We start from the raw sequence: 24,462 nt of genomic DNA, 5'->3' as shown, positions 1-24,462 counted from the left end.
CGGTATAATTGGAAGCAGAACATCACAGCTGCCTCCAAATCAGAGATGAGCAAAAGTTGTCGACTGTCGAAAGGTCAAAAAAAGTTGGAGAGCTGAGATCCACTATCGATAAGATATTTGCACTGTTTGCTCTGATTATCCTTAAGCTTCGCGACGAGCAACTTCAACATCTGCATGGAGTTCTTACGCTGTGTCTCGCGATTGAGACTTCCGGGGAAACATTTGGCAAGAAGGCCTCTGGTGCTGAGTTTGTCGCATCATGTACGGTTTAATTCGACCAAGCCCTCCCTCCCATCGGGCATTGTGCTTCGCGACTACCAAGAAGAGGCCATTCAATCCGTTTTGAAGTACTTGGGCGAAGGCCATCGGCGCCTAGGAATCTCACTTGCAACAGGAGCTGGAAAGACAGTAAGGGAAGCCTTCTTCTCCTATCAAGTATAGCACTGACCCCCCGCAGGTGATCTTCACACAGCTCATCAACCGAATCCCTCCGCGAGATGCGAAAGCCACCAAAACCATGATTATTGTACATCGAAGGGAACTAGTTGATCAAGCTGCAAGGCACTGTCGTCTCGCATATCCAGACAAGCTGGTGGAAATCGAAATGGGCAAGGATACTGCGACAGGCGCAGGGGACATTATCATCGCGTCAGTACAGACATTAGCGCGCGGGCGCGTTTACAAGTTCGATCCTAGCGCATTTAAACTCGTATTAGTGGATGAGGCGCATCATATCGTTGCAAGGTCATACCGCGACGCTCTGGAACATTTTGGATTGAACGAACAATCTGCAAATGGACCGATATTGGTGGGGGTCTCGGCCACTTTTTCACGGTTTGATGGTCTCAAGCTTGGTGCGGCCATTGATCATATTGTCTACCACAAGGACTATGTGGATATGATGCGCGAGAATTGGTTGGCAAATGCCGTCTTTACGACTGTCAAGTCTGGGGCCAATTTGTCCAAAGTCAAGAAAGATAACTTCGGGGACTTTGCTCTGGGCTCACTTTCCGAGGCCGTTAATACCGCAACCATAAACAGTATCACGGTTCGTGCTTGGATGGCGAATGCTGCAGAACGAAAGTCTACGTTGGTCTTTTGCGTTGATATTGAGCACGCACGTCAGCTCACTGCTGCCTTCCGTGACCATGGCGTTGATGCGAGGTATATCACTGCTAGCACCCCTAAGCGTAAGCGAGCAGAAGAGCTACGGGCTTTTAAAGAGCAGGAATTTCCGGTCTTGTTGAACTGTGGCCTTTTCACGGAGGGCACAGATATCCCAAACATCGACTGCGTGCTTTTGGCTCGACCGACCAGATCTCGAAACCTGCTCATCCAAATGATTGGGCGTGGGCTTCGGCTGTTCCCTGGAAAAAAGGATTGCCATATAATAGACATGGTAGCCTCCCTGGCAACCGGAGTCCTATCGACACCGACTCTATTCGGCTTAGATCCAGATGAGGTCCTGGACAACTCCAGTGCGGAAGATATACAGGAGAAACTGGACAAGCCCAAGGAAGAAGCATCCCGCCCCGATATTGCTGAGCCATATGACGGCTCAGACAACGACTTGAAACTCCAATTCACAACATACGATAGTATCTACGATCTCCTAGGAGACATGCAATCCGAGCGACATATCAGGTCACTAAGTCCGCACTCTTGGGTCCGAGTCGGCGACAACAGATATATGCTTTCTGATGCATCCGGCTGGATGACAATCGAAAAAGACGACGACTTATTCACCGCACACCACGTCATGAAATTCAAGGATCCAATAAAGGAAGCCATGCAATACACGCGCCCGCGCAAGGTTGCTTCCGGGCCTGATTTGGAGACCATTGTGAGGTCAGCAGATACCTACGCCAATAGCAAATTCGATCAGCATTACATTTCTACTCGGAAACCTTGGCGACGGGCCCCGGCAACACCTGGTCAGATCAAGTTGCTGAATGCAGCTCATATTCGGGACCGCACAGTGAAGGAAGAAGATCTGACCCGGGGCCAGGCAGCTGATATGATCACGAAGCTGAAATATGGGGGCAAGAAACGCTTCAAGGATTTGGAGACTGAGAAGCGGAAGAAGCTGCGGCAAGTGGATGATATGGATAAGCTGCAGAGAAGGGTCGATGTGAAGGTTGGGCCTGTGGAGGGTTGACCAGGCAATCTGTGTACAGTATTTCATCTTCTTATACCCAGTTATGTTAGCATTTACTCTCCGTCGCAACCACCAGTAGTCCAAATGACAACATAAGGGTCATCAATGATCAGGAAAATGGTATGAAATTCGTAATAAAGAAAACACAATCAAGCTGCGGAGCCAGAAACAGATCCAGATCCAGATGGTTGTGACTACGCACACAACCGGAACCCGTCCTATTTACCTCTACAGTCTTACAAATACCCACAGCAAATGCCCAAACACCCGACAGATCACGGGGGTATTTGACTCCGAATTTCCCTAGATCTCGAGCGGGAGCTCGGCGGATATCTCAGGATACCGGGATGCCGACATAGATCGGGAAACCGAAACATGTGAAGGGATCTGCTGTCAAGAAGTTCGAACTCTTGGCTGTTGTGTAGACCAGTCAGAAGGCAGGCAGTCAAGAGAGATGTCTGACACTGTGACTCAATGCACCGGGTCTAGAGTTGACAATGCTGATCCAGCAGGGAGTACGAATGATAACAATGGAATATAGACGGTAGCTTAGGTAGCTGGTGCCATGTCAGTGTTGGGCATATGCATGCATGGATGGTAGGTGGAATGGATAGACAGTGATCAAGCATACAGGCAGGCGAACATATAAAAATGGTAGGACGTCTCAATCTAGTATTGAGGTGCGAGGTACAAGACCCGTGAGAGGAAAGAGCCACGGGATGAATGGGAAGGGATGCTCTGGTTTGAGTTGTCGCTAAGCAAAAGAAAATGCATGTAGGACATAATCACAACTCTACAAGATCGACAGCAACTACGATATGGAACACTACCAGGGAATATAATAACGAATGTTTGAACAGGAAATGTATTTTGTTCTCAGCGTAAGCATATGAAATTCATCAACACATCATAATATGCATCCATCAATAACAGAACCGAAGCGAACGGCTTAGATGTCGTCCTCATCGGAGAAGACCTCCTCACCACGCTTGCGGCGGGCAGCACGCTCCTTCTTCTTCTTGCGGAGCTCGGAACCTGTAAAGAGGGATAGGTTAGCAAATGTAAATTTGACAGAAGTGAGATATTGCAAAGTGACTTACCAGTAAGCTTGACCTTCTTCTGGACAGTGATCTTGTTACCCATGGCATCGAACTTGTCCTCGTCATCGTCACCCTTGGCGTCGAGACGGGGGCCGGAACCCTGACCCTGGACCCAGTTGTGTCCAGAGGGAGTCATGACACCGTCGTTGACAGCCCAGACTTCCTCAGTGAGGTTCTCAGTGAACTCACGAGAGTGAGTAATGATGACAACACCACCCTCGAAGGACTTGATGGCCTTGGAGAGGGCACCGAGGGAGTCACGGTCGAGGTAGTTGGTAGGCTCGTCGAGGACGATGACGTGGGGGCGCTGCCATGAGCAAGCGGCGAGGACGACCTTGACACGCTGGCCACCGGAGAGACCGCGCATACGGGAGTGAGAGACCAGCTCGGCATCGAGACCGAAGTTGGCGCAGTGCTGCTCAATCTCCTTGCGGACAAGGGGACGGAACTGACCGGAGGCGAGAGCCTCCTTCTGGTCAACCTCAGCGACCTGCTTGGGGTGAGAGACAATGATCTCGGAACGGGGCAACCAGGTGTTGTCGTTGGACATCATGGGAACCCACTTCTCGGACTTCATGCCGATGTTGTCACCCAGAGACCAAGAGATCTCGTACTCGTAGGTGTTCTTGAACTTTCTGCGGGAGTGGATGCCAATGACACGACGCATGGTACCCTCGACCTTGTAGATCTTGTCCATGGCCTTCTCGTCCTCCTCGGTGACGATCTTGTTGGCGCGGTCCATGGTCTCACGGTCCTCACCGGTCTGGAAACGCCACTGAATGTACTCGGAGGGAGTGGAGTTCAGGTGGTTATCGATGTGAGCGAAAGCGTGCTGCTTGATGTAGGCAATACGGATGTTCTCGTGCTGGTAGACATCACCGGAGGTGGGGATAAGTTCACCAGTCAGGACGTTAACGAGAGTAGACTTGCCGGCACCGTTGGCACCAATGACAGCAATACGGGAACCAAGGGAGACCTGGAAGGTAATTCCGGTGATCTGGGGCTTGGGGGTACCGGGGTACTGGAAGGACATGTTGGAGACACGGACAATGGCCTTGGACTTGGTCTTGACACCCTCAAGGAAACCGGGCTCGGGGAACTTGAACTCCATGTCGGAGGCACCGAGCTCATAGTAGGACTTGGCAGCGGGGTGCTGCTTGACGAAGTCGGAGAGGGTACCGCGGTAACGGCGGAGCTTGAAGCGCTCGTAGTGGACAACGTGTTGGATGACGTGGTCAAGGAAGCGAGAGTCGTGGGAGACCATGATGGAAGTGCAAGGGGAGGTCTTGAGGTAGTTCTCGAGCCATGCGACGTTCTTGACGTCCAAGTGGTTGGTGGGCTCGTCGAGCAGGAGAATATCGGGGCTCTCGAAGACGGCACGGCACAGAGCGAGCTTCATCTTCCAACCACCAGAAAGGGCGGTGATGGGACCGGCGATCTGAGAGGGCTGGAAGCCGAACTCGTTGACGAGCTTGTCCTCGAGCTCCTCAACGGGAGGGTGCTGGCCGACCTCGGCAAGCTTCTTCTGGGTCCAGGCAATGACGGTCTGCTCGGTATCGGCAGAGTCGAGGTCGTGCTCGACGTAGACGGTCTTGACCTCATCCTTCTTGGGGAAACCCTCGAGCTGCTCGTTGTTGATAGCGCGCATGAGGGTGGTCTTACCGGAACCGTTGGGGCCCAGGAGACCGTAACGCTGGCCACGCTTGAGGCGCAGGTGAGTCTGGTTCAGCAGAATCTTGGCACCGTAAGCCAGAGAGAAGGTACAGTTGCAAAGATCCTCACCCTCCTCCTCATCAGAGGGGATGGCATCGGCAGCCTCGGCGTCGGGGCAGGCCTTCTTGCGGAGAGCCTCAGCGACGTTCTTGGCGTCCTCCTCACCGACAATGGCGGTGATGTAGGGGAGGGTGTTCTGGGTCCAGATGACGTGGTCGGACTCCTTCTCGTCAACGAGCTGACCGGAGACGGCACCAATGTAGTTGATGATCTCCTCGGAGGTGGCGATGGCGTCCTTGTGCTTGGAAGCCTCGAGGACCTCCTTGAGGATGGCAGCGACGGTGGAGATGTCACTGGCGCGGGAGACCTCGGGAATCTTGCCGTCCTTGACATCACCAACACGGGCGAGGGTGTCAAGAGCCTGGCGAGTCTTCTCACGGGCCTCGGGGTCGGCAAGAGTCTCGTAGTTCTTGTTCAGACCCGGCAACATCTTGGGCAGGAAAGGAGCGACGAGCTGAGGATCCTCGACAAGCTTACACATGTTGTCGACGATGACAGCGGTCTTACGCTTGATAGCGGTCTCACGCTCAACGAGACCACGGTCGAGCAGGGGAACCATGATAGCGAGAGTAGGGCTGGTCACGTCAGTGACGAAAGTGGTGGCACCGAGCAAGTGAATGGTCTCGGCGACGTTCTCGGGCTTAGCAATACACTTGATAAGCTCGGGAATGAAACGCTCAATATCCTTGTTGACAATGAGACCGCAAACCTTCTCCATGGTGGAGTAGGCGGCCTTCTTGATCTCGGACTTGGTGTCCCACATGGCCTCGGAGATGACGGGGATGAGAGTGGGAACCTGGTAACCGAGCTGAGCGGGGGCAGTCTCGACGAGGATGTTGATGCAGTCGAGAGCGGCCATCTTCTCGGGCCACTTCTGGGCGTTAGCCAGAGACTCGAGGAGAGGAGTGACAACGGCCTTGACGGCGTTGGGGTTGACGGCCTGGACGATGGCGATGGCGGCGCTCTGAGCGGCCTGCTTGACGGGGACCATCTTGTCACCGACAGCGGCGAGGACGGGGCCAAGGAGGGAAATGAGGTGGGGCTCAACACCGGGAGCGACTGTGTTGTGGGAGGCAATAGCCCGGATGCCCTCGCAGGCACGCTCACGGGCAGTAGCATCCTTCTTGTTGGCGAGCTGCTTCTTGAAGGTCTCGGCAGCCTTCAGGGGAAGGGTCTGCTCGGGGATGGGACCGGAGAAGAGAGTGGCAAGGTTGCCAGCAGCAGCGAGAGCCTCATCGGCGCTGGAGGAGATGTTGAGGTTCTTGATAAGGTCCTCGAGGACAGCGACCGACTTGGCGGTCTCCTTGCCAGTGGTGGCAGGAGAGGAGGCGACGTTTGCGGCAGGCATTTTGGAAGAAATTTTGGCGGTTTTCGTAGAAAAACGGGAAGGGGGTATTAGAGTAAAGAAAGAAGAATCCTTCCTTTTTTTTCTATGAGGGTATCTCTTTTTTTTGTGAGCAACAAGCCCAACAGCGTCCAAAGATCAGACGCGACGCTCAAAGATTAGAGCGGGGGGGTATTTCTATCCTGTTCTAAACAGAAGAGAAATGAAAAAAATAAAAGAAAGGAGGTCCAACCCTCGAAAAAAGATGCAGTGGAGGAGGGGAAGAGGAAGGGAAGGGGGGGAAGATATTTATCGTGTGGCTCTGGGCGGCAAACCCTACGAAAAAAAAAAAAAGATTAAAATTTTTCATTGTCCTGCGCTAGCACCGCATTTGGGCTAGTGCCGATGGTTATGGCACCCCGATTGGCTGAGATCGAACTTGTGCCCGAATCCGTCCATTTTTATTGGCTGAACCTGGTGTCAGGCATATTTGGGCTTATATTTTCTATTATCGGCCGATGTCTATGGAAGTATAGAAGTAAGAAGTATAGCATTGTCTTGAACTGGTCGACTCCGTAGTTGCACATCTACAAGGCCCCCATCTTAGCATGGACTCTCAGCCCCGCCTAGACCCTTATACTCAAATAGCCTTGTCAGTTGAGGCGTCTGGCGTTGCACCGTTCGCCACTCATGATCGGGTGGCGCAGTCTCATATCAGGGATCCAATGAAGAACTTTAAGATTTTCGAGAAGTCGTTCATATTTTTAGACGTTATTTGTGATTCTCCGGATTTGTCCGTATAAATTCAGACTTTCTCCTCCGGATGGCTTAATCGCCTTAGATACGGAGACAGTGACCGAAGAGCTGAGTAGACATGTCAGCCAGGACATAAGATCTGCAGGTCATCTCCGAGTGCCTGATTACATGTATAATCAGGGGTATTAACCAAGTGAGAAATAAATGTAGGCTGACATCCATACTGGGGTTCCCAATATGAAACGGGCTACTTTGGACCGCATTTCTTCACCGCTTGGTCTTATCGCTTATCGCGGGCAAAATTTATATCTACGTAGTCCGGCTGTCGTACACCTACATTGCACAGCCTGTCACTACATCTGATTCGAACGTCAGATCATAATGACTGCACAGCGATGTTGTACATGTCGAACTAATACCCAACTCCTGGCGGCCTGCCGAACGGGTGTTATCGTGACCTTATCCCCCGCGAAAAGTACCGGGTGGCAAAAAAAAAAACCGCAAAAAGCCCAAAAAAAAAGAGAAAAAAAATAAAAAAAAAATCCAAATCAAAAGCCAAAAGCTAAAAAGCGTGGGAGATCGGTAATCCACAGGAATACAGAACGAATCCTTACTTTCCCCTTCAGCATTGTTCCGTTTAACAATTGCCGACTCACCCGCAGCGAATCATTAGATCTTGAACCCGGAATAAATTCCCCTTTTTCTACATTACCCGGTGTTCTTTCGATTCTATTCATAATTTTTCAATAGTGGCGTTTCAACGCCACCGTTGACCATTCTTATTTACCCTACGTCGGGTCGAGGTCATCACTTTCACTAAGGTACATCTGCACCTCCCCGTCTCTACAGTTAGACAGTGGATCCGATCCGCATAGCACAAAGGCCCCAGTTGTTTATTTAATGGGGAAAGAAGGGATGGGGGCGAATTTGCCCCCCTTCCTTAGCGTTAGTCTTACCTAGGGTTAGTCTTGGTCTTGGGTCTTGGTCTTGGTGTTTAGCCTTGCAGGACTTATGGCCGCATACAATGTCTCCACCCCCGAATTATTATATTATCTTCGAGTCCGGGGTAGACGGGGCAAGGAGTAAGGGGAATAACTCTATTATCTTTCGATCTTTGATCCTGTTACAGTAGATCCCAATATCGAAAATCTACTGTTTAGTCACTTCCTTTTTCTGCCTTTCTCGTATTGTGGTGTAGTGTGGCTTTGCCCCCTTTTCCTTTCAAGACCCCTGTCTCATGTTTACTATATCCAGCCCCTTTTTACTAGATATTTTTGCTGGGAATGCGCTTTGGTCTTTGGTCTGTTTGTCTGATATAACTTATACTATGCAGATTACAGTACGGAGTAACCTATCGACATGTAGCCATGAACATGTAGCCCCCTAGGCGCTGATCTCAAGATGATGGGCCTATCATCTTCGAGAGGGATAATTACTGTACCTGGAAAAGGGGTAAGACGAAGCAACCTATCGGAGGGTCGGTCTTATGTTGATGCTGTGAGGCTGGACGGGTTCATGCGATGTGGAAAGGGGTTCTGTGTTCTGTGTGATGGGGGTACGTACCTACAATGTATGTACGTACATCACCACCACTGGCGAGGTAGATTGGAACAAGATGATGTTATTCTCGCAGATATTCTATTCACATGTTATATACTACGCAGATGAAGATCCATAGCCTATGTATAAATCTGCCTGTATGTGTATAAAGAGGAAGGTAAGATGTATAGGTAAGGGTACTTTAATTAGTATGTGATGCACAGCTCTATAGACCAGGAAACAAAACACATACACAAACCACGAATCAGAAAAAAACAGCCCCATCCCATCCCATCCCCGCAGCAAACCCATATTTTATGTCCAAGATCGTGGTCGAACAAAAAAGCAAAGACACAAAAAAGACACAAGAGTATATACACAGGATTCCTGTGACCCAGAAAAGACACCGAAGCGGAAAATCTGGGTTGCAAGCGTCGAGTAGTATCAGAGAGGATGAAAGAGTTTAGTTCAGTTCAGGGTAAGATGAACATGAATGCCGACAGGAATGAGGGATCCCGATGTCTGTACAAGGGCACAAAGAGAAATAAATCAACAAAGACAAGTAAACGCTCGAACTCCAGACCCAAATGCGCGGTGCAACTTGCAACTCCGAGGCAAAACAAACAAGACGGATTAAAAATGGACTGGACTCATGGCTTCTTCTTAACGTGACTGCTTCCTGATTCCGAGGGAAGCTCGTCGCCATCGATGATGCGCCAGAGACGGCGCGGGGAGAAGTTATTGCCGAATAGGTAGATGCCGACGAACCAGGCTGCGAGGAGGTTGGCGAGGTGGTGGAGGAGGTAGGCGTAGGAGACGCCGTAGATCGCCGAGTATATGGCGATGGCGAAGAAGATCATGGAGGTGATGTGTCGGAACCTGTAGAGGTGTTAAATCGAATTATATGATATAGGCAGTGATGATACATACCTGGTTGTGATACGCGGAATCATAGCGCCGCTAGTCATGGTCTCTACGAGGATAAGGAAGGGCATGATAGAGAGGACGTTGTGGTGGGATGAAAAGGGCATAAACCAGTGCACGACGAGGTTGTGCGCCCAGACCAGGAGAACCAACACGTTGATAGGAAGGATCCACAGCATCAAGATCAAGATCGAGTGTGCATAGTTACCGAAGTTGAGGTGAGAGGTGGATCTGGTTTCCTTGGCATGCCACTGTGCCCGCACACATGTCGCCAGCTGCACAATACAGGCGACCATATAGGCAAACTGGTATGGGATAACAGTCGAGACAAGAACCAGGAGGATGGCAGTGTGGACGATGCGTCGTCGAGGCGTTGGGGTACTGAATATTGGCAGGTTGCCGCGGTCTTCACGCCGGATATAGCCTGATTTGCTATGCAGAACCCCGTACACCCATGAGAAGATGTTAACGAGGGCAAGGGCGAGGTAGTTGACGAGCACGCAGACTCCGACACTGATAAGACCAAAGACTGGGACCAGGAACCAGAAGAAAGCGTCTTGGGATCCCAGCAAGAGATCGTTCTTGGTGAAGTCGACTGGAGTCTCGGTGGAATTCGTCCGCCAGTGGAGAGTCTCGTCAGTCTGGGGTAAGGCTTTCGTGGTGGCCAAGGAAGTAGCCAACAGCGACATGGCCACCAGTAAGAGTGGGAAGGAAGATCGCAGAGCGCGGTCAAGACCATCGGTAAAGGGGATAAAGTAGCCAGACTCATCGTAGATCTGGAACTGCTTGCGAAGAACGAGAGCAACGACAAGCAGCGGGAACGCAGCGAAGATGGTTCGATAGCGCATAACCAATTCACCAAGACTACTGGTGAGGTCAACTTGAAGAGAGATATCGACTGTCGATTCGGAGCTTGGGTCCGTCCACAGATGGAAAGACACGCCTCCAAGAGCAGCCTGCTCGCGAATCGCTGGCGGCATGTATGGTGCCATACCATGCAGGTTTACGTTGACCTCGTTGACATTAACGAAAAACTTCGACTCATGAGGGTCGGAGACAGACTGCCGAAGCAACGGAGCAAACAACTCCTCTTTCTGTGGGTGCCGGGTAATCTTCAACCTGTAGTCAAGCAGACTGGAATGCAGCGCGGGTATCTTGACCTCTGTGAGCATGGGCCGGTTCGCGGGTAGCCGCATCTTCAGACCGGCACTCAGCAAGCCGCCCAAGCCCACCTTAGCCCGAATCATCGCATCAGAGCTATCCGAGAACTCGGCGACAAGGAATCCCGAAGTCGGAACGTTAGCCTTATCCACGACAGCTACAAATTGATGTTCCGCAAGACCCTCCAAGTCATACTGGAGGTATGAGAACGGCGAGACACGGTCATAGGCATGTTTTGACGAGAGGGTTGAAGCAGGCAGGTAAATGCTGTCCTCGGCCGCGCTCTTGCAAGCCAAACGGGTCGAGCCCACCGTGCCACCAGAGAAATCCAAATTCAATGGGAAGTTGGTTGAACGACCATTGGACAGCGGGAAGACGCTGCAGAATAGAACCTCGATGTTTCCACTCTTCTCGAGTGTCTGGTCCGTGAGCAGTGTGAACTTCTTACCGGAGACACCCTGAGGAGGAATCGGCAAAAGACGCACATCCGGACCATGTTGCAGGCCCAGCTCGCGCAGGATCAGTCTTTGGCCCTGGGCGAGAATGGTGTTTGCATTATCCTCAAGGGTCAGAAGGGTGTTTGCTTCCTTCTGTGGTAGAGTCCGCTCCGCTACCGGCTCCAATCCAGTCAAATACCACTTCTTCAGAACACGCATGCGCTCCGCTCGTGGTTTCGTTTGTGTAGGGCGTCGGGCATCGACAATTTCAAATAGAGATTTGATGATTGCTTTGCGGAACTGGTCACACCAAGTGATCGACAGGTGATCCATCCCAATCCAGACATTCGGGATCGAAGACGTGAAGACGGTGAACCCGTGTGTCTCGGGCACGAGGGAAGAGATACTGGCGTAGTCGGAGGAAACTACCGTATCACGCGCACCACCAGCAATAGAGATAAGGGTGACGTGCCACAGGGGGTTGTTATTAGCCCATGTCTGCGCATAGGCGTCGCGCCAGTAGTCGTTGATTTGTTTGTAGGTGTGGACAATATCGGAGTCAAATGAGACAGGTGGTTTTGCGTGTGGCGCGGACATGGTGATGATCGTGTTAACCGAATTGGCCTGGTAGTTGGCCATCGTCAGAGCAGTTCGAGCCACGATTCCACCCATGGAGTGACCAATTAGAACGACAGCACTCGGGTCTGGTAAGCCAGGATCTCGGCGCGTTCGTCGCGGGTCGTGGTAAAGTGATAGAATGTAAGATATCGCCTCGTTCACGTATTCCGCCTGATCCAACAGAGTCTGTCCATGGAACGCCGCCATATCCTCGTTGAAGTCCACCATGAAGAAATCCAAGCTCCGCGTTCCGGCCGCATGTCTGCTCTCATCGTGTCGAACCACATCGTAGTAATGGCGCGAGGCCTCGGCGGCCAGAGACCGGACCTGTCGGTAGCTGCCGGCGTTACCGGGGAGGAAAAGAACGGGGACGCCATTCAACTAGAAAGGAGTCAGCCCAGGTCAATCGCATGTCACAAATCCAGATCACCATACCCCGATGTTATCCGGAGTGTAAGGATCCACGCCTTCCTCCCGGTACACGAATAGGTTGTATTTGCTCGCAAAGCGGGTATGTTCCGTATCAAACTCCAACATGCGAATAAAGGTCGGACTCATCATCGGCACACCGCAACCATCACCGCCGACGTGCCGATCGGTGAAAGAATGGACAATGGAGATCAAAATCGCCACAGCGACGCAGGTCGTAAACGCCGTCAGGATCGAGCAGGACCACGGATTGCGCAGACGGGACTGTCGCGAGCGACGACCTTCGGGGGAGGAAGTCTCCATCGGGAGCCGAGGAGAGCCCAATGGCATGGTCTTGGTATCGTTGGAAGGTTGGGAGGACGGGGTGCGCCACATGCTCGAATTCCGGGAGCGCGGTGTCGCGCTGCCGTCGCGACGGAGGTCAAAGCTGGTGCCGCGCCGGGCTATCTGAGATCGCGATTTCTCGTCAAGGGCGTTGGAGCCATGGTCGTCTGGGGTTCGGGAGACCGAGGAATCTTCGTCCTCGACAGGGGAGCCCGACGAGCGTCTGTGCATTGGAGGAGGCGGAGCCGGCTCATCCAGCACTCACAGGCACAGGGACCGGGTTTCTTGGCGCAGGGGGTTAAGCCTCGCACACAAACCCTCAGGCGAGTAAGGATAGAGGATGGGGAGGGAAAGGGAAGGGGTGGAATGCGAGGGAAGACGGGTTATGGAAGGGCGGTTGGTGGTTTGTCTGGGCCTTGGCATGGAGAAAAGTCCCTGAGTCCCTGAGTCCCTTATTATTGTGGGCACGCAAGGAAGTGGGATAGTGTAGTAGTGTACTGTAGTAGTAGGGGAAGGTCTCCAGAGAAATGAAGTTCTAGGGTCTGCTTTTTCTTTTGGACGCAATTGGCAAGGCAGGCTTGGCATGAGACATGCATCTACTTTACAGAGCTTGAATACCGAACAAGCCCCCAAGTTTTCAATTTTTAGCCTAAATGCCTATGATATATAATTTTCAATGATCAGCAAATGCGTACGTGGATATTGGACAAAAGTCAAGGAATTTGCGGGCACAGCAGGCAACCGTGTATCGTAGGTTAACAGTTCCTGCAGGACGCGTATGCCCCTAAGTCACACCGAAGACATGCATATCTATGCTGAGATCTGAGCTGCTAAATGTCTGGAAGGGCCAACCAGGTTTGATTAGCTCTAGTTATGTCTCAGTCTGATTCGCATTGCGCTAACACTGACCACCAACAGGTAAGCAAATACACTGGCACCTCTGTGTTAACATTTCACCTTTTTACCTATGAAGCCTTTTCATCCTCCTAATTGCACTCGCAATATAAACTCTCCTGATCCTCCATGACTCTATAATCAGGAGAAATTGCGTGACCAGACCCTGTACTCCATATGCACACGGGTAACTAACTTAACCTAACTCAACGGGTAACTTATCTACAGCTAACTTATCTACAGCTAAACCTATGAAGTCATGCCATACCTAATTCTATTATTATCACACATCTACAGTATATCCTAGTCGCCTGTAATTCTAATCTCTGTCCAACTCACGTGTAAGACAAGTGCGGGGTTTGATGCTATAAAGAGTCTGCAGTCCGACCTGGTTTACTCTGGCCTAGACACACCTCCACAATTGGCACTTGACACTAATACACTTTAATTCACAGTAGCAGGTGGGTACTTTTCATGTATTGTTGTCGTTTATTTCGAATGAAGATACCTTGCAACCCAAGGACTAGCTCGGTGGGCTAGAGTGAGCGAGTACAATTAAGCAGATTCTGATTCTAGTTTTTCGAATAATGTGTTGTTGAGGCATATATATAGAGCCAGGCTAACTAGTCTTCAACATTTCCCAGATTATATAAGGCTTTTATTATACATATCGTTTACTGTGGAGCTATGAGAGCGAACAGCGAACTAAGACGAATGGCCAGACAACGATCGGCGACATACAGGTATAGGTATAGCCACGAACAAAAGATATCCAAGACAAACATTCCATATCACATAATCCTAGGGCAAATTCGTAAAGTATATGTTCAAGCACAATAATACTGTGAAATCTACTCCACAGTCTCTACCCTCCCCTTCTCCTCATCGGGATCCCCCTTCCTATCCATACCCCGATGAGCAGCAACAACCTGCAAATCAGCATCATGCTCAGCATCAAAGTTCCTCCCCAATCTCTCAGGCCCAACAAAAGTAATAAGAATAACATAAGCAAAAACACACCCCATAAAAATACAAATCACCTTCCCATACTCATAGCGATGCTGCGTCGCCGCAGTGGGCGGCAAGGGGAACCGCTCACCAATAGTCGACTCAATAGTCGAACTAGCCGAGGAAACAAGATTTCCAAGCTGGTAAGCCGTTCCAACAGCGAACGTCCGGATCGGGCCGGGAGACAACTCCATCAGGTGGATGGGGATTACACCCCAGGCGCCTTGGACCATGAATTGCTCGAAGTAGGCGGCGGCAATGACATTCTTGTTTGTGACGAATGTGTAGGGGTACAGCAGGGCGCCGCCGACGATGGAGATGACAATGATTGAGAAGCGGCGGCCGAAGATTTGACTTGCCCAGCCGCAGAGTGTGCCGCCTGAGAGAGCGCCTAGGTTTGCCACGACTTGGGTGACTGTGACTGCGTTTTTGGAGAAGTTGAATTGGTTCTGTAGCATTGTCGGGTAGAGATCCTGGGAGCCGTGGGACTGGATAGTAGGGTGATATGTTAGCAATGATACATGCGATTGCAAGTTATAGCTGTAGCGTGGGTGTGTGACATACCATAAAGTTAAATCCAGCCATCAGCAATACCAGATAAATAAGAAGAAGCCAATGACGCTTCAGCGCAACCTTGCCCTCCGACAAGAACGAAGCAGCAACGCCACCGCGCATCTCCGCGCGCGTCTCCTGTCTTCGCTGGAAAGTCTCCGTCTCACCCAAGAACAAACGGAAGATGATAATAAGGACAGGCGGACAAGCCGCAAACCAATAAAGCGGACGCCATCCGTGCGGGGTCGTGTCAACGAGCGCGCGAGCAAAAGCCGTGGCGAGCAGGTATCCAAAAGCATAACCCTGCTGCAGCAGACCGGAGATAATACCACGCGCCTCGGCGGGACAGTCCTCGAGCGCGGTGGCAGCTGCATTGCCATACAGACCTCCCATGGCGATACCGAAGAGGGCGCGACAGGCCAGGAATTGTTTGTAGGTTTGGCAGAAGCCGGCACCTAGCTCGAGGACGACAAAGAGCAGTTGGTTAACGATGAAGGGCCATTTGCGGCCCCAGCGGTCTGAAGCGATTCCGAAGATTATGGCGCCGACGGAGCGGAGCATTAGGACTAGAGTTATTCCCCATGTTATGTCTGTGATAGTTTTGTCGAAGGTTTTGGCGAGCTGGGAGGTTGTCAGAGAGACAGTGAAGAAGTCGAAGGCGTCCCATGACCAGCCGCAGAATGCGACCTGTGGTAGATGGTTAGTTTGGTTTGTGTTCAGCCTTATGGGAGATCGGCGTACCAAGAAATTTAGCCACTGTTGCCGGTTTAGGAGGGTTAGGGCCTTGAACGGGTTTGGCGCGGGGTTCATCGGTGGTATCAACGAGGTGAAGCGCGTCGCGATGTATTGGCTAACACTCATGTTTTCCTCCACGTCTGGCGACGCGGTTACGTGTTGGGGCTTGCCATCGGTCTCCATGGCTGCTACTGGCGTGAACCTCAGGGTGTAGCAGTAGAGAGAAACAGGGAGGGTAACCTGAACTTATGCAAGGTTCCAACGGTAGGGAAAAGAAGGAGATTCAAAACTTATACAAACGCGGGGGACAGCATTCTAAATACCAGGACCGACTCCGGAGCCCCAGTCAAAAAGCAAAAAGTAAAAAGCAAAAGCCAAAATCCAAATGGCCACCACCAGTCGCCTCGGGTCAGCCTGGAGACCTGGGGAATGGATCCAAGCCCCGCCGATCCCTTCTATACAGAGACCTATATAGACTTCGTAACTCCACTCAGCCAATCCAGAGAGTCTGGCCAATTTGCGTTCTGCGGATGCAAGGCACGATATCGGAACAAGGACATCCCTAGCTCTGCTGATTGGGTTCTATCGCCGTTACCTTCGGACGCTTCCTCTGCCGGATTCGGGGAGATATGGAGATACTCGGGCAACTACGCTAGAGTGTAGTGTTAGGGCTTATACTAATTACACAGTCTGACATCAAACCCCGGCCAAAACATACTCCAGATTTCTGCCCAGACCGGGGTTGTGGAGAAGGACAATCTTATGACCCACCTAGTAAACAACCCGACTTCGCACCCTCGGTATATAGGCTGATTTCTGCGCATAGCTGGGCACTGTAATATCCATGAATGTCCCTACAGAATCTGGATATTCCACGTGCAGGAACCACAAGTCTCTCCAAACCTGGAAGCATTTAACCTTTCTCCCGTCCGGGGTCGAAGCTTAGCGCTGCTTCCCCGTAAGAACTTGGGACAGGCTTCGGTGGCTTGGGGACGTCCTCGGACGACGTCCGACATGTGTCACAGTCAAGTGAACACCCACGGTAGAGCATAAGCCGACTATTTCTTAAGTCCGTACGGGAACTCAGTTTTATTAGCCGGCATCATGTATGTGGCATGGGACCTCCGAGACCCCGCAATTCCCGTCACTGACCTGGAACATTTGCGTGGCTAACTGGCTATCTACCAAGGTTACAATCCGCCTTCTCTTGGCATCCCTATATTTTCCCCTCAAACCTACTGTGTTCTTGGCTGCAGCCGCCGCCAATGCCAATACTTGCCATGCGATTGGCAAAAGCTTCTTGTGACCACGCCCGGACGGCTACCATCTATGTCATTCTGGCTTCCTTTGCGCTGCGTGCATTTTGCTATTGGTGCTCATACTGTGGTCCCCATATCGCTCAGGGGAGACGTGCTCAAGTTAGCGTGGCACGGGGAATTTCGATCTTCATGTAGCACTCTGAGTCATGTACCTAGGTATCAAAGGATCCCGTGGCCCGTTTCTAGATTAGGCATGTTAAGTCTATTCATGGGATTAACGTTAACAATGTAGGTAGGTGTCCAGTTACATGTCCCACCTCCAACTGGAGAAAAGAAGAGGGGATTTCTTCGGTTTCCATCTATCATGACCTGAAGGCGACCCGGTGCGGCAATTTCTGCAAGCCGGGCATTTTGCCTACAACAAATAACACCACGGTTGGATACGTGCGCCCCTAGCCGTTGAAGCTGAAAAGTTTATACCAATTCGGCCCGGTCGGCCTCACCAGCTTGGGGCTTAAGTGCGGTGACTGTCACAGCATCTCACACCAGCCCTTCATATTTAACCTCGGCATTACACACCGCGATGAGATTCAGAACATGACCAAGGCAAGTCTTACGAGTTTACGGGGGATCAATAAAATCAAGCAGAATTACGAGGTTATATCGTATATTTGCTCCCCTCCTTTCTGGTAGCCGCCCAAGAAGTAAATACTATGTAGCAACTCTTCAACGAGGTGCCTATCTGCAAGATTCCAACTGTATAGTTTGCATAAAATCAGTATTGATAAGATCTCCCGTGGTCTTGTCGCCAATTATTATAGGCCTAGCAACCGCAGCACATAATAAGTTAGATTAGGCTGACCTAGCACGCATCGGACCGATGCCTTATGTCACCGGTCTTACCCTGTTCTCCGGTTTGCTGTCTCTCGTGTGGCATAGCTAGGATGCTTACACAGTCTCAGCTAGGGCTTCCAGTCTTAGCAGCTCTAGTTTTTCATCGCCTCTATAACTACATATTCTCCTCCTCTTTCATGGAAGAATAGATTATCCTTCTCTGTTTCAGTTCTCATTTCCTATCTTAATACTCCTAAGTAAGACGTGGACAATATGGCTAAGAATGGTTGAATAGTGCCACTCTCCCTCTATGTATCGGGTTCTGCACGCTTCGAACGTGCCCGCGAACGGACTTGATAACTGATGATTAGGAAGGCAATGTAATAGTTGGAAGCATTCTATGTTCAAGTCAAGAGGAGAGAGAGAGAAGGAGAGAGGGGAAAGAAAGAGTGTTGCGTCGTCATATCACCGAAGCAATAAACTAATGGTGATGTCGCGATCATTGTCAATTAAAAGGGCACTGCAAAGTATACCCAGATGTCGGGGCTTAAATGTCCTCGAGTTGGTCGAGGTCCCTATTATCCATGCGGAGATGTTCAAGAAGTCTGTGTTGACAGAGAACATGCTATTTATGAAGGGTGCAGGCTTTTGTATCCTAGTTTGAAGCTCCTTGAACCGTAGCTAGCGGGCCTAAACTTGAAGAAGATGCAGCTTGAAAGTGAATGTTTCAATCATAGTGAACCTAGTATATCTGAGTTGCCTACTAGGATTATCACTGTATGAAAAAATACCTTTGTTTCATTGACTCGATAAATATTTTGACCGTTCCGAAATGCATCTCGGTTCCTTGCAGCAAGAGGCTGCGGGGCAACAGTGAGCAACAGTCTTGGCCCTAAGTGGGCCTATCTAGTTGTATGCCTAAAATAATTTAGATCAAAGCCACCGACAATTACACAATGTAGGTTCCAGCTGAAGAAGACAAGCCTCAGGATGAGGAGGCTGTGCAGTCGATCTGAGGGACGTGAGGCGGTGCTCATCCGCTCAGCCCCGCGGATCCCCTGATGCCGTGAGCATATTTATTGTCCCGCTTCAACATCATTCCTTCCTTCCTTGTTCTCACTCTCCTATATACTCTTTCCATCACTGTCCTCATCCTCACCCTCGACCAACCCCACACACTAATCCCACAATGTCGCATTACGGAGGTCCCCCGCAAAACCAATACGGCGGCAGTGGTCAATATTACGACCAACAAGGCCAAGGTTACTACCCCGCGCAACAAGGCCATCCCCAGCCGCAACAAGGCTACTATCCACCAGAGGTAATTCAACTGAGAACCCCCATCCGTCAACCTGCCATGAGGCCCACACGGAACTTCCTCCCCTCTCGTACCTCGTAATCGTACCAAGACCACCGCTGACAAGTGAGAACAGGGCCAACCCGCTTACGGCCAATACCCGCCTCAGCAATCTTACGGCCAGCAGGGTCACCCTCCCCCATATGACCAGCAGTACCAACAGGGTCACGCTCAGGGTCAATACCAGGGCGGTCCGGGATACGGCCAGCCTCCCCAGGACCGTGGCCACTCGCCCTACCCGCCTCAACAGCAGCATTACCAGCAGGGTGGTGAGAGTTCCTCTTACTACGGTGGTGCGCCGCCTCAACAACAGCAGGGACACCCTGGGGCACCCGGAGCTGAGGGTGAGAGGGGTCTCGGGTCGACGTTGTTGGGTGGTGCTGCTGGTGGGTTTATGGGTCATAAGTTGGGCCATGGTGCGCTTGGTACCGCGGGCGGTGCTGTTTTGGGTGCTGTTGGAGCCAACCTCGTGAATAATAAGCTGTGAGTTAAGTTCTGTTTCTGTTGGGTGTGGTGAGTGATGGCTGATTTCTTTTTTTCTTTGGCATAGCGGCAAGGATAAGAAGCACAAGAAAGAGAAGAAGCATAAGAAGGATAAGAAGCATAAGCGCAAGGGGTCTAGTTCGAGCTCGAGCTCGTCTAGTGATAGCGATTAGGTTGTGTAACCATTTGTGATGGTTGGCAACTGACATGCTCTCTTCTTCTACTCTGATACCATGCGTTCTTCTGTATTTGTTGCTGTGACTTGATTTCATGCCTTGGCTTTTTTGGAGATAGCTGGGTGGCCTCACACGTCATGTTTATCCTAATGCCTTTGTGTATTCATAGTGAAATGGCGGTTGTGCAATTGCCGAATTTTTGAAGGAATTCTCATAGTAATGTAGCAACCTAGGTTGCCCAATTGGGTTTGAGCCGCTTGATTGGTGAGATAGTGTACATGTGTATTATAATATTGCTCGTTAATATGTTATTGCGGCTGCCGTTGCTCATCCCGCGGGGGTCTCTTCGACGTCCCCCGAGGTGGCTGCGGTGGCTCTTTGAAGAAAGCCCCCGAGTCGATACTACTATCCAGACTATAGGACAGTGTGGGGACTATCTTTGGCGTATCCCACTCAAAGCGCCACTTTTGGGAAGTTTCATTCCAATACTGCCGAGGCACAAGCGCAGAAATACGTTTCCATTGCCGACGCATAAATCTGGCTGTGATGGCATGTGGTCGACCATTGGCAAAGTCGGCAAAGGTATTTTCCTTCTCAGGACCCTTGACCAGCAACTTCAAGATTTCGCTTTCAGGTCTGGCGTCGGTCTCGGGTTTTACACCCTTTCTCCGCTTGACAGGTTCCCAGGGTGTTGTTCCCGAGACCAACCCATCAAGCGTGCGGAGATCCTTTTCTGGTAACGGCGGCAGCAGGCTGCTCAACGTGGCGAAATACCATTTTCTCCGAATTTTCATTTTTCGAGACTGGGCAAGCTCCTTGCCCCAAATATTTTCTTTGGGAATTGGCGGAGATATAGCCTTGATCACAGGCCTCACTCGGACTGATGCAATCACTGGGTTCCTCGTATGGGAGAGTGCTAGGCTCCTCACGATAGATGGAGGTTGCCAGCCTTCACCGAACTTGGTAGGTTGGCAGATGAGCTCTTTCGCTGATTGGGTGTCATTTGGGATTTCAGTTTCGGGCTTTAGAAATTCTGCCAGCATTTCATGTCGCCGTTTTCCTGTGCGACCGTATGATAGCAAGAGTACTTTCTCGAGGGGTCGCGAGTAGCCTTCATTTGCACGCCGTAGAACTGAAAGAGCATTTCGTGCCGCATGTACCATCTGAGGACCAGCCTTGTTGGAGCGACGGGAAGATACTGCACGGTATCTGGAGAGGATATGTTCTCGCATGTAGTTGCGGGCGATGGGATCAGGTAGGTAGGTACATTCGCGCAGCGTAGCGCGTAGTAAATGGCGCCATTGCTGTGGTGTTGAAAGATTGGCCAGCCAATGTGAAGGTTGTGGCCTGGCCATATTGATCTCAGAGTCGAGAGAAAAGTGCACGACCCGAAACGGAGAAACGCGAAAACCTTGGCGTCGTGTCACGGGAACTCCGACGCGCCCTTTTCGTTCTCCTCACCCCGCGACTTGCCTTGCATTGAGCCTATCTTGATCCCGATCGGTTTCGATTTTTTGACACGTTCTTCTTGCCTTGGGGCCTTGAATGGTATTTTAGTTTGGCGGTTTCCCTCCAGAGGGTTAGCCACGCGCCTATTTTCCGCGTCATTCCAACCGGCATTCGGTATCTCTGGTATCTCTCCCCTTGCTAACCATTCATTGGTATCCTTGCTGACATTTCTGGGGAAAAGACCAGCATGTCCTACTCACAGGGCAGTACAGGGTCGGCGAATGGAATGGCCTACAACATTTTGAATGCTTCGCAATCCCTCTCTTCCACCCCTCGCGCAACTCCTCCGCCTCCTAAGGGTTCTCAGATGTCCTCTTTTGGTTACGCGAACGGACTACCGAGAAATAGTTTTAATGGATATGATGGCTCCAACGACTATGGGTCGGTAATGTCATACCAGGAGGAGTACAAGCCACAGATTTATCGAGTTCGTGGCCTTCCACATCCCCACCAAACATTCCACTGACTAGCCACGAACAGGCGGTTTATTCTAATGTCGCCGTCTATGAAATGGAAGTGAATGGAGTTGCTGTGATGAAACGTCGGTCCGATTCCTGGTTGAACGCAACACAGATTTTGAAAGTCGCCGGTATCGTGAAAGCACGTCGAACGAAAACACTCGAGAAAGAAATTGCCGCTGGTGAACACGAGAAAGTACAAGGTGGTTACGGAAAATACCAGGGAACGTGGGTCAATTACCAACGCGGTGTCGACCTGTGTAGAGAGTATCACGTTGAAGAATCACTCCGGCCGTTGCTGGAGTACGACATGAGCCCCGACGGCTCTGGACAACCCGCTCAAGGCACCATAGATACACCTACCAAAGAACAAGCAATGGCTGCGCAACGCAAGCGTCTTTACAACAGCGCAGAGAACCGCAGCACGTCACAGCCGCAGCAAGGAACTTTCTTCCAGAATATTTCGCGAACCGCTGCCACCGCAGTCAACGCCCTCAGCAAAGCGCGCTTCGACTCGCCCAGTTCCAACAGCCGTCGACCCAGTATGATTCGAAAGCCCTCGCAGCAGATGAGCAGCCAGGAATCCGGGCTTCCATTCAGCAGCCAGCAGAGCATGTACAGCATGTCCGACAGTGGATTTGGCAGTCTGCCGAATCGGTACCAAACCCAAGACGATCATGACGACCTCGCGGAACCCCCGCGCAAACGTATGCGCTCTGCATCCCACCACGCTCCACCTATCGGTCTACCTCGTGCCCCTTCCAACCTGTCCATGCACGAACCTACCCCCACAGAACCTAACGACTCCTTTTACCAAGACATGGATCTTCCACCTCCCCCACTGGACGATGGTTCCAAACGCGGAATCGAGTCCCTGGCCCCTGCTTCTACTCCAGAGAGATTCCAAAAGATGAAGCTCATCATGACATTGTTCCTCGACAAGCGGACCAAAGATTTCACCAACCACCCAGCTTTGGTGCAGTTAACTGGCGATGACCTTGAAATTCCTCTTGATGAGTACCGAAACAATGCCCTGCACTGGGCTGCTATGCTTGCCCGCATGCCACTCCTCAATGCCCTCGTCGCTAAAGGTGTCAGCATCTCGCGAGTCAACGGTGCAGGAGAGACGGCTTTGCAAAAGTCGGTGGGGACTCGCAATAACTTAGATTATCGAAGCTTCCCTCGCTTGCTTCAAGTACTTGCTCCAACCATTGACATGGTCGATTACAGTGGGCGTACCATCCTGCATCACATTGCGGTTATGGCTGCTACTGGTGGTGGCGGACACGTCTCCGCAAAGCACTACTTAGAAGCTCTTCTTGAGTTTATTGTACGACACGGGGGCATCGCTCCAACTTCGAATGGAGATGCAGCAAATGGGACTCATGGCAGTGATGTCATTTCACTAGGGCGGTTCATCTCTGAGATTGTCAATCTCCGTGATGATCAAGGCGACACGGCTCTCAATCTAGCGGGACGTGCCCGCTCGGTCCTTGTTCCACAACTTCTAGAAGTTGGTGCCGATCCTCATATTCCTAACCACACTGGTCTTCGTCCTGCAGATTATGGTGTTGGTGTCGACATGGTCGATGGAAACTCTCAATCTCAACAAGCCGGCAACCGTAACGACACATTTATCGATCAATTGGCGAAGTCAAAGAAGGAGATTCTTGATGGTATGTTTTCCCCTCTGATTATATTTGTTTCTTCTAACGACAGATCTAGCGGCAATGTCTCAAATCAGCTCAATTGTCGAGGAGACACTCGGTGGCATTGACCGAGAGCTGGCCTCCAGCTTGACACAGAAGCAAGAGAGCTTCGACCACTGGCACACAAAGATCCGCGAGTCTGCCAAAGCTCGGCAGATCGAGCAAAAACAATATGATGAACTCAGACGCAAGAGTTCCGAGCGTGTGGAGCTCGACCGGCGTATCAAGAATCTGGAAAGATCTTCAGAGAGCTTGTTGGTTACTGTGAAGAACACACCAGGGCTAGACCCAACCAGGACAGTCGTGGTGGGTGATGCGGACCTGGATTCTGGCATTGACGTCAACACATTTGATGCATTGTTCACCGAAGACTTTGACCCAGCCTCTGGCTTCTCAGAGCAACAAATTGCCTACTTATCCGCAATACCAAGCACAGATGCCCTCAGACGTCAAGCTCAATGCTACAAAGAGTTTAACAGCGGGATACTGGCCGAAGTGGACGGCCTCAAGGCAAAGAACGCAGTTCTCGGTCAAAACTACCGTCGTATGGTGATGGCATGCACAGGCTGGACAGCAGAGCAAGTAGACGAAGCAGCAGAAGGACTCACGCAATGCGTGAAGGAACTGAACGATAATCCCGTTCCGGAAGACGAGGCGATTGAGATCTTGATGCGGGATCGTGGGCAGGACTGGTAACGCAATTTGTGGAAGTCTGATACCTTTTGAGCGTTTGGGCGGCTTGGCTTGGCTTAGGCGTTGATGCTTTGTACGATGAAATACCCTGGTGGCATACGTTCATGCCCGTTGGCACATATCTTGTTATTGAAGCGAGGAATACATGGTATCCCTGTACACTTCGTTTGGTTCACGTATCGTACGCCTGTCTGCGTACAGGCTAAAATGTAGTGAGATTAGCCGGCTCGTGATACTTCTGGGCTTGGTGGG

General features: G+C 51.1%; 7 protein-coding genes across 7 annotated transcripts; 3 read left to right on the top strand and 4 right to left on the bottom strand.

The window, feature by feature from the left end:
• Window positions 1-604: 604 nt before the first annotated feature.
• Window positions 605-2,158, top strand: PENARI_c002G03824 (DEAD/DEAH box helicase; the record flags this gene model as incomplete). Its single annotated transcript, XM_022627393.1, has 1 exon — window positions 605-2,158. One exon carries the CDS (start codon window positions 605-607, stop codon window positions 2,156-2,158), a length of 1,554 nt encoding a protein of 517 aa, XP_022492585.1.
• Window positions 2,159-3,107: 949 nt separating this feature from the next.
• On the bottom strand, window positions 3,108-6,379 carry PENARI_c002G00734 (putative translation elongation factor eEF-3; the record flags this gene model as incomplete). The annotated part of the gene is made up of 2 exons (XM_022627188.1): window positions 3,108-3,193; window positions 3,259-6,379. The coding sequence occupies 2 exons, from the start codon at window positions 6,377-6,379 to the stop codon at window positions 3,108-3,110; spliced, it is 3,207 nt and encodes a 1,068-aa protein (XP_022492870.1).
• A 2,921-nt stretch (window positions 6,380-9,300) lies between these two features.
• On the bottom strand, window positions 9,301-12,774 carry PENARI_c002G04688 (GPI inositol-deacylase; the record flags this gene model as incomplete). Its single annotated transcript, XM_022627459.1, has 3 exons — window positions 9,301-9,529; window positions 9,581-12,171; window positions 12,226-12,774. The coding sequence occupies 3 exons, from the start codon at window positions 12,772-12,774 to the stop codon at window positions 9,301-9,303; spliced, it is 3,369 nt and encodes a 1,122-aa protein (XP_022492160.1).
• Window positions 12,775-14,288: 1,514 nt separating this feature from the next.
• PENARI_c002G10130 (sugar transporter family protein) lies at window positions 14,289-15,915 on the bottom strand (the record flags this gene model as incomplete). The annotated part of the gene is made up of 3 exons (XM_022627830.1): window positions 14,289-14,933; window positions 15,010-15,684; window positions 15,739-15,915. 3 exons carry the CDS (start codon window positions 15,913-15,915, stop codon window positions 14,289-14,291), a joined length of 1,497 nt encoding a protein of 498 aa, XP_022492198.1.
• Window positions 15,916-19,014: 3,099 nt separating this feature from the next.
• Window positions 19,015-19,838, top strand: PENARI_c002G09403 (putative glutamine-serine rich protein MS8; the record flags this gene model as incomplete). The annotated part of the gene is made up of 3 exons (XM_022627789.1): window positions 19,015-19,146; window positions 19,259-19,665; window positions 19,733-19,838. The coding sequence occupies 3 exons, from the start codon at window positions 19,015-19,017 to the stop codon at window positions 19,836-19,838; spliced, it is 645 nt and encodes a 214-aa protein (XP_022492921.1).
• A 311-nt stretch (window positions 19,839-20,149) lies between these two features.
• Window positions 20,150-21,196, bottom strand: PENARI_c002G03299 (uncharacterized protein; the record flags this gene model as incomplete). Its single annotated transcript, XM_022627356.1, has 1 exon — window positions 20,150-21,196. One exon carries the CDS (start codon window positions 21,194-21,196, stop codon window positions 20,150-20,152), a length of 1,047 nt encoding a protein of 348 aa, XP_022492456.1.
• Window positions 21,197-21,537: 341 nt separating this feature from the next.
• PENARI_c002G02205 (putative APSES transcription factor (MbpA)) lies at window positions 21,538-24,213 on the top strand (the record flags this gene model as incomplete). Its single annotated transcript, XM_022627288.1, has 3 exons — window positions 21,538-21,777; window positions 21,831-23,484; window positions 23,534-24,213. The coding sequence occupies 3 exons, from the start codon at window positions 21,538-21,540 to the stop codon at window positions 24,211-24,213; spliced, it is 2,574 nt and encodes an 857-aa protein (XP_022492617.1).
• Window positions 24,214-24,462: the final 249 nt, after the last annotated feature.

The sequence above is a fragment of the Penicillium arizonense genome, assembly GCF_001773325.1.
Source record: "Penicillium arizonense strain CBS 141311 chromosome Unknown PENARI_contig002, whole genome shotgun sequence".
Classification (NCBI taxonomy): Eukaryota; Fungi; Ascomycota; class Eurotiomycetes; order Eurotiales; family Aspergillaceae; genus Penicillium; species Penicillium arizonense.
Note: the sequence above shows the minus strand (reverse complement) of the source record. Positions and strands in the feature narration are given on the sequence as shown.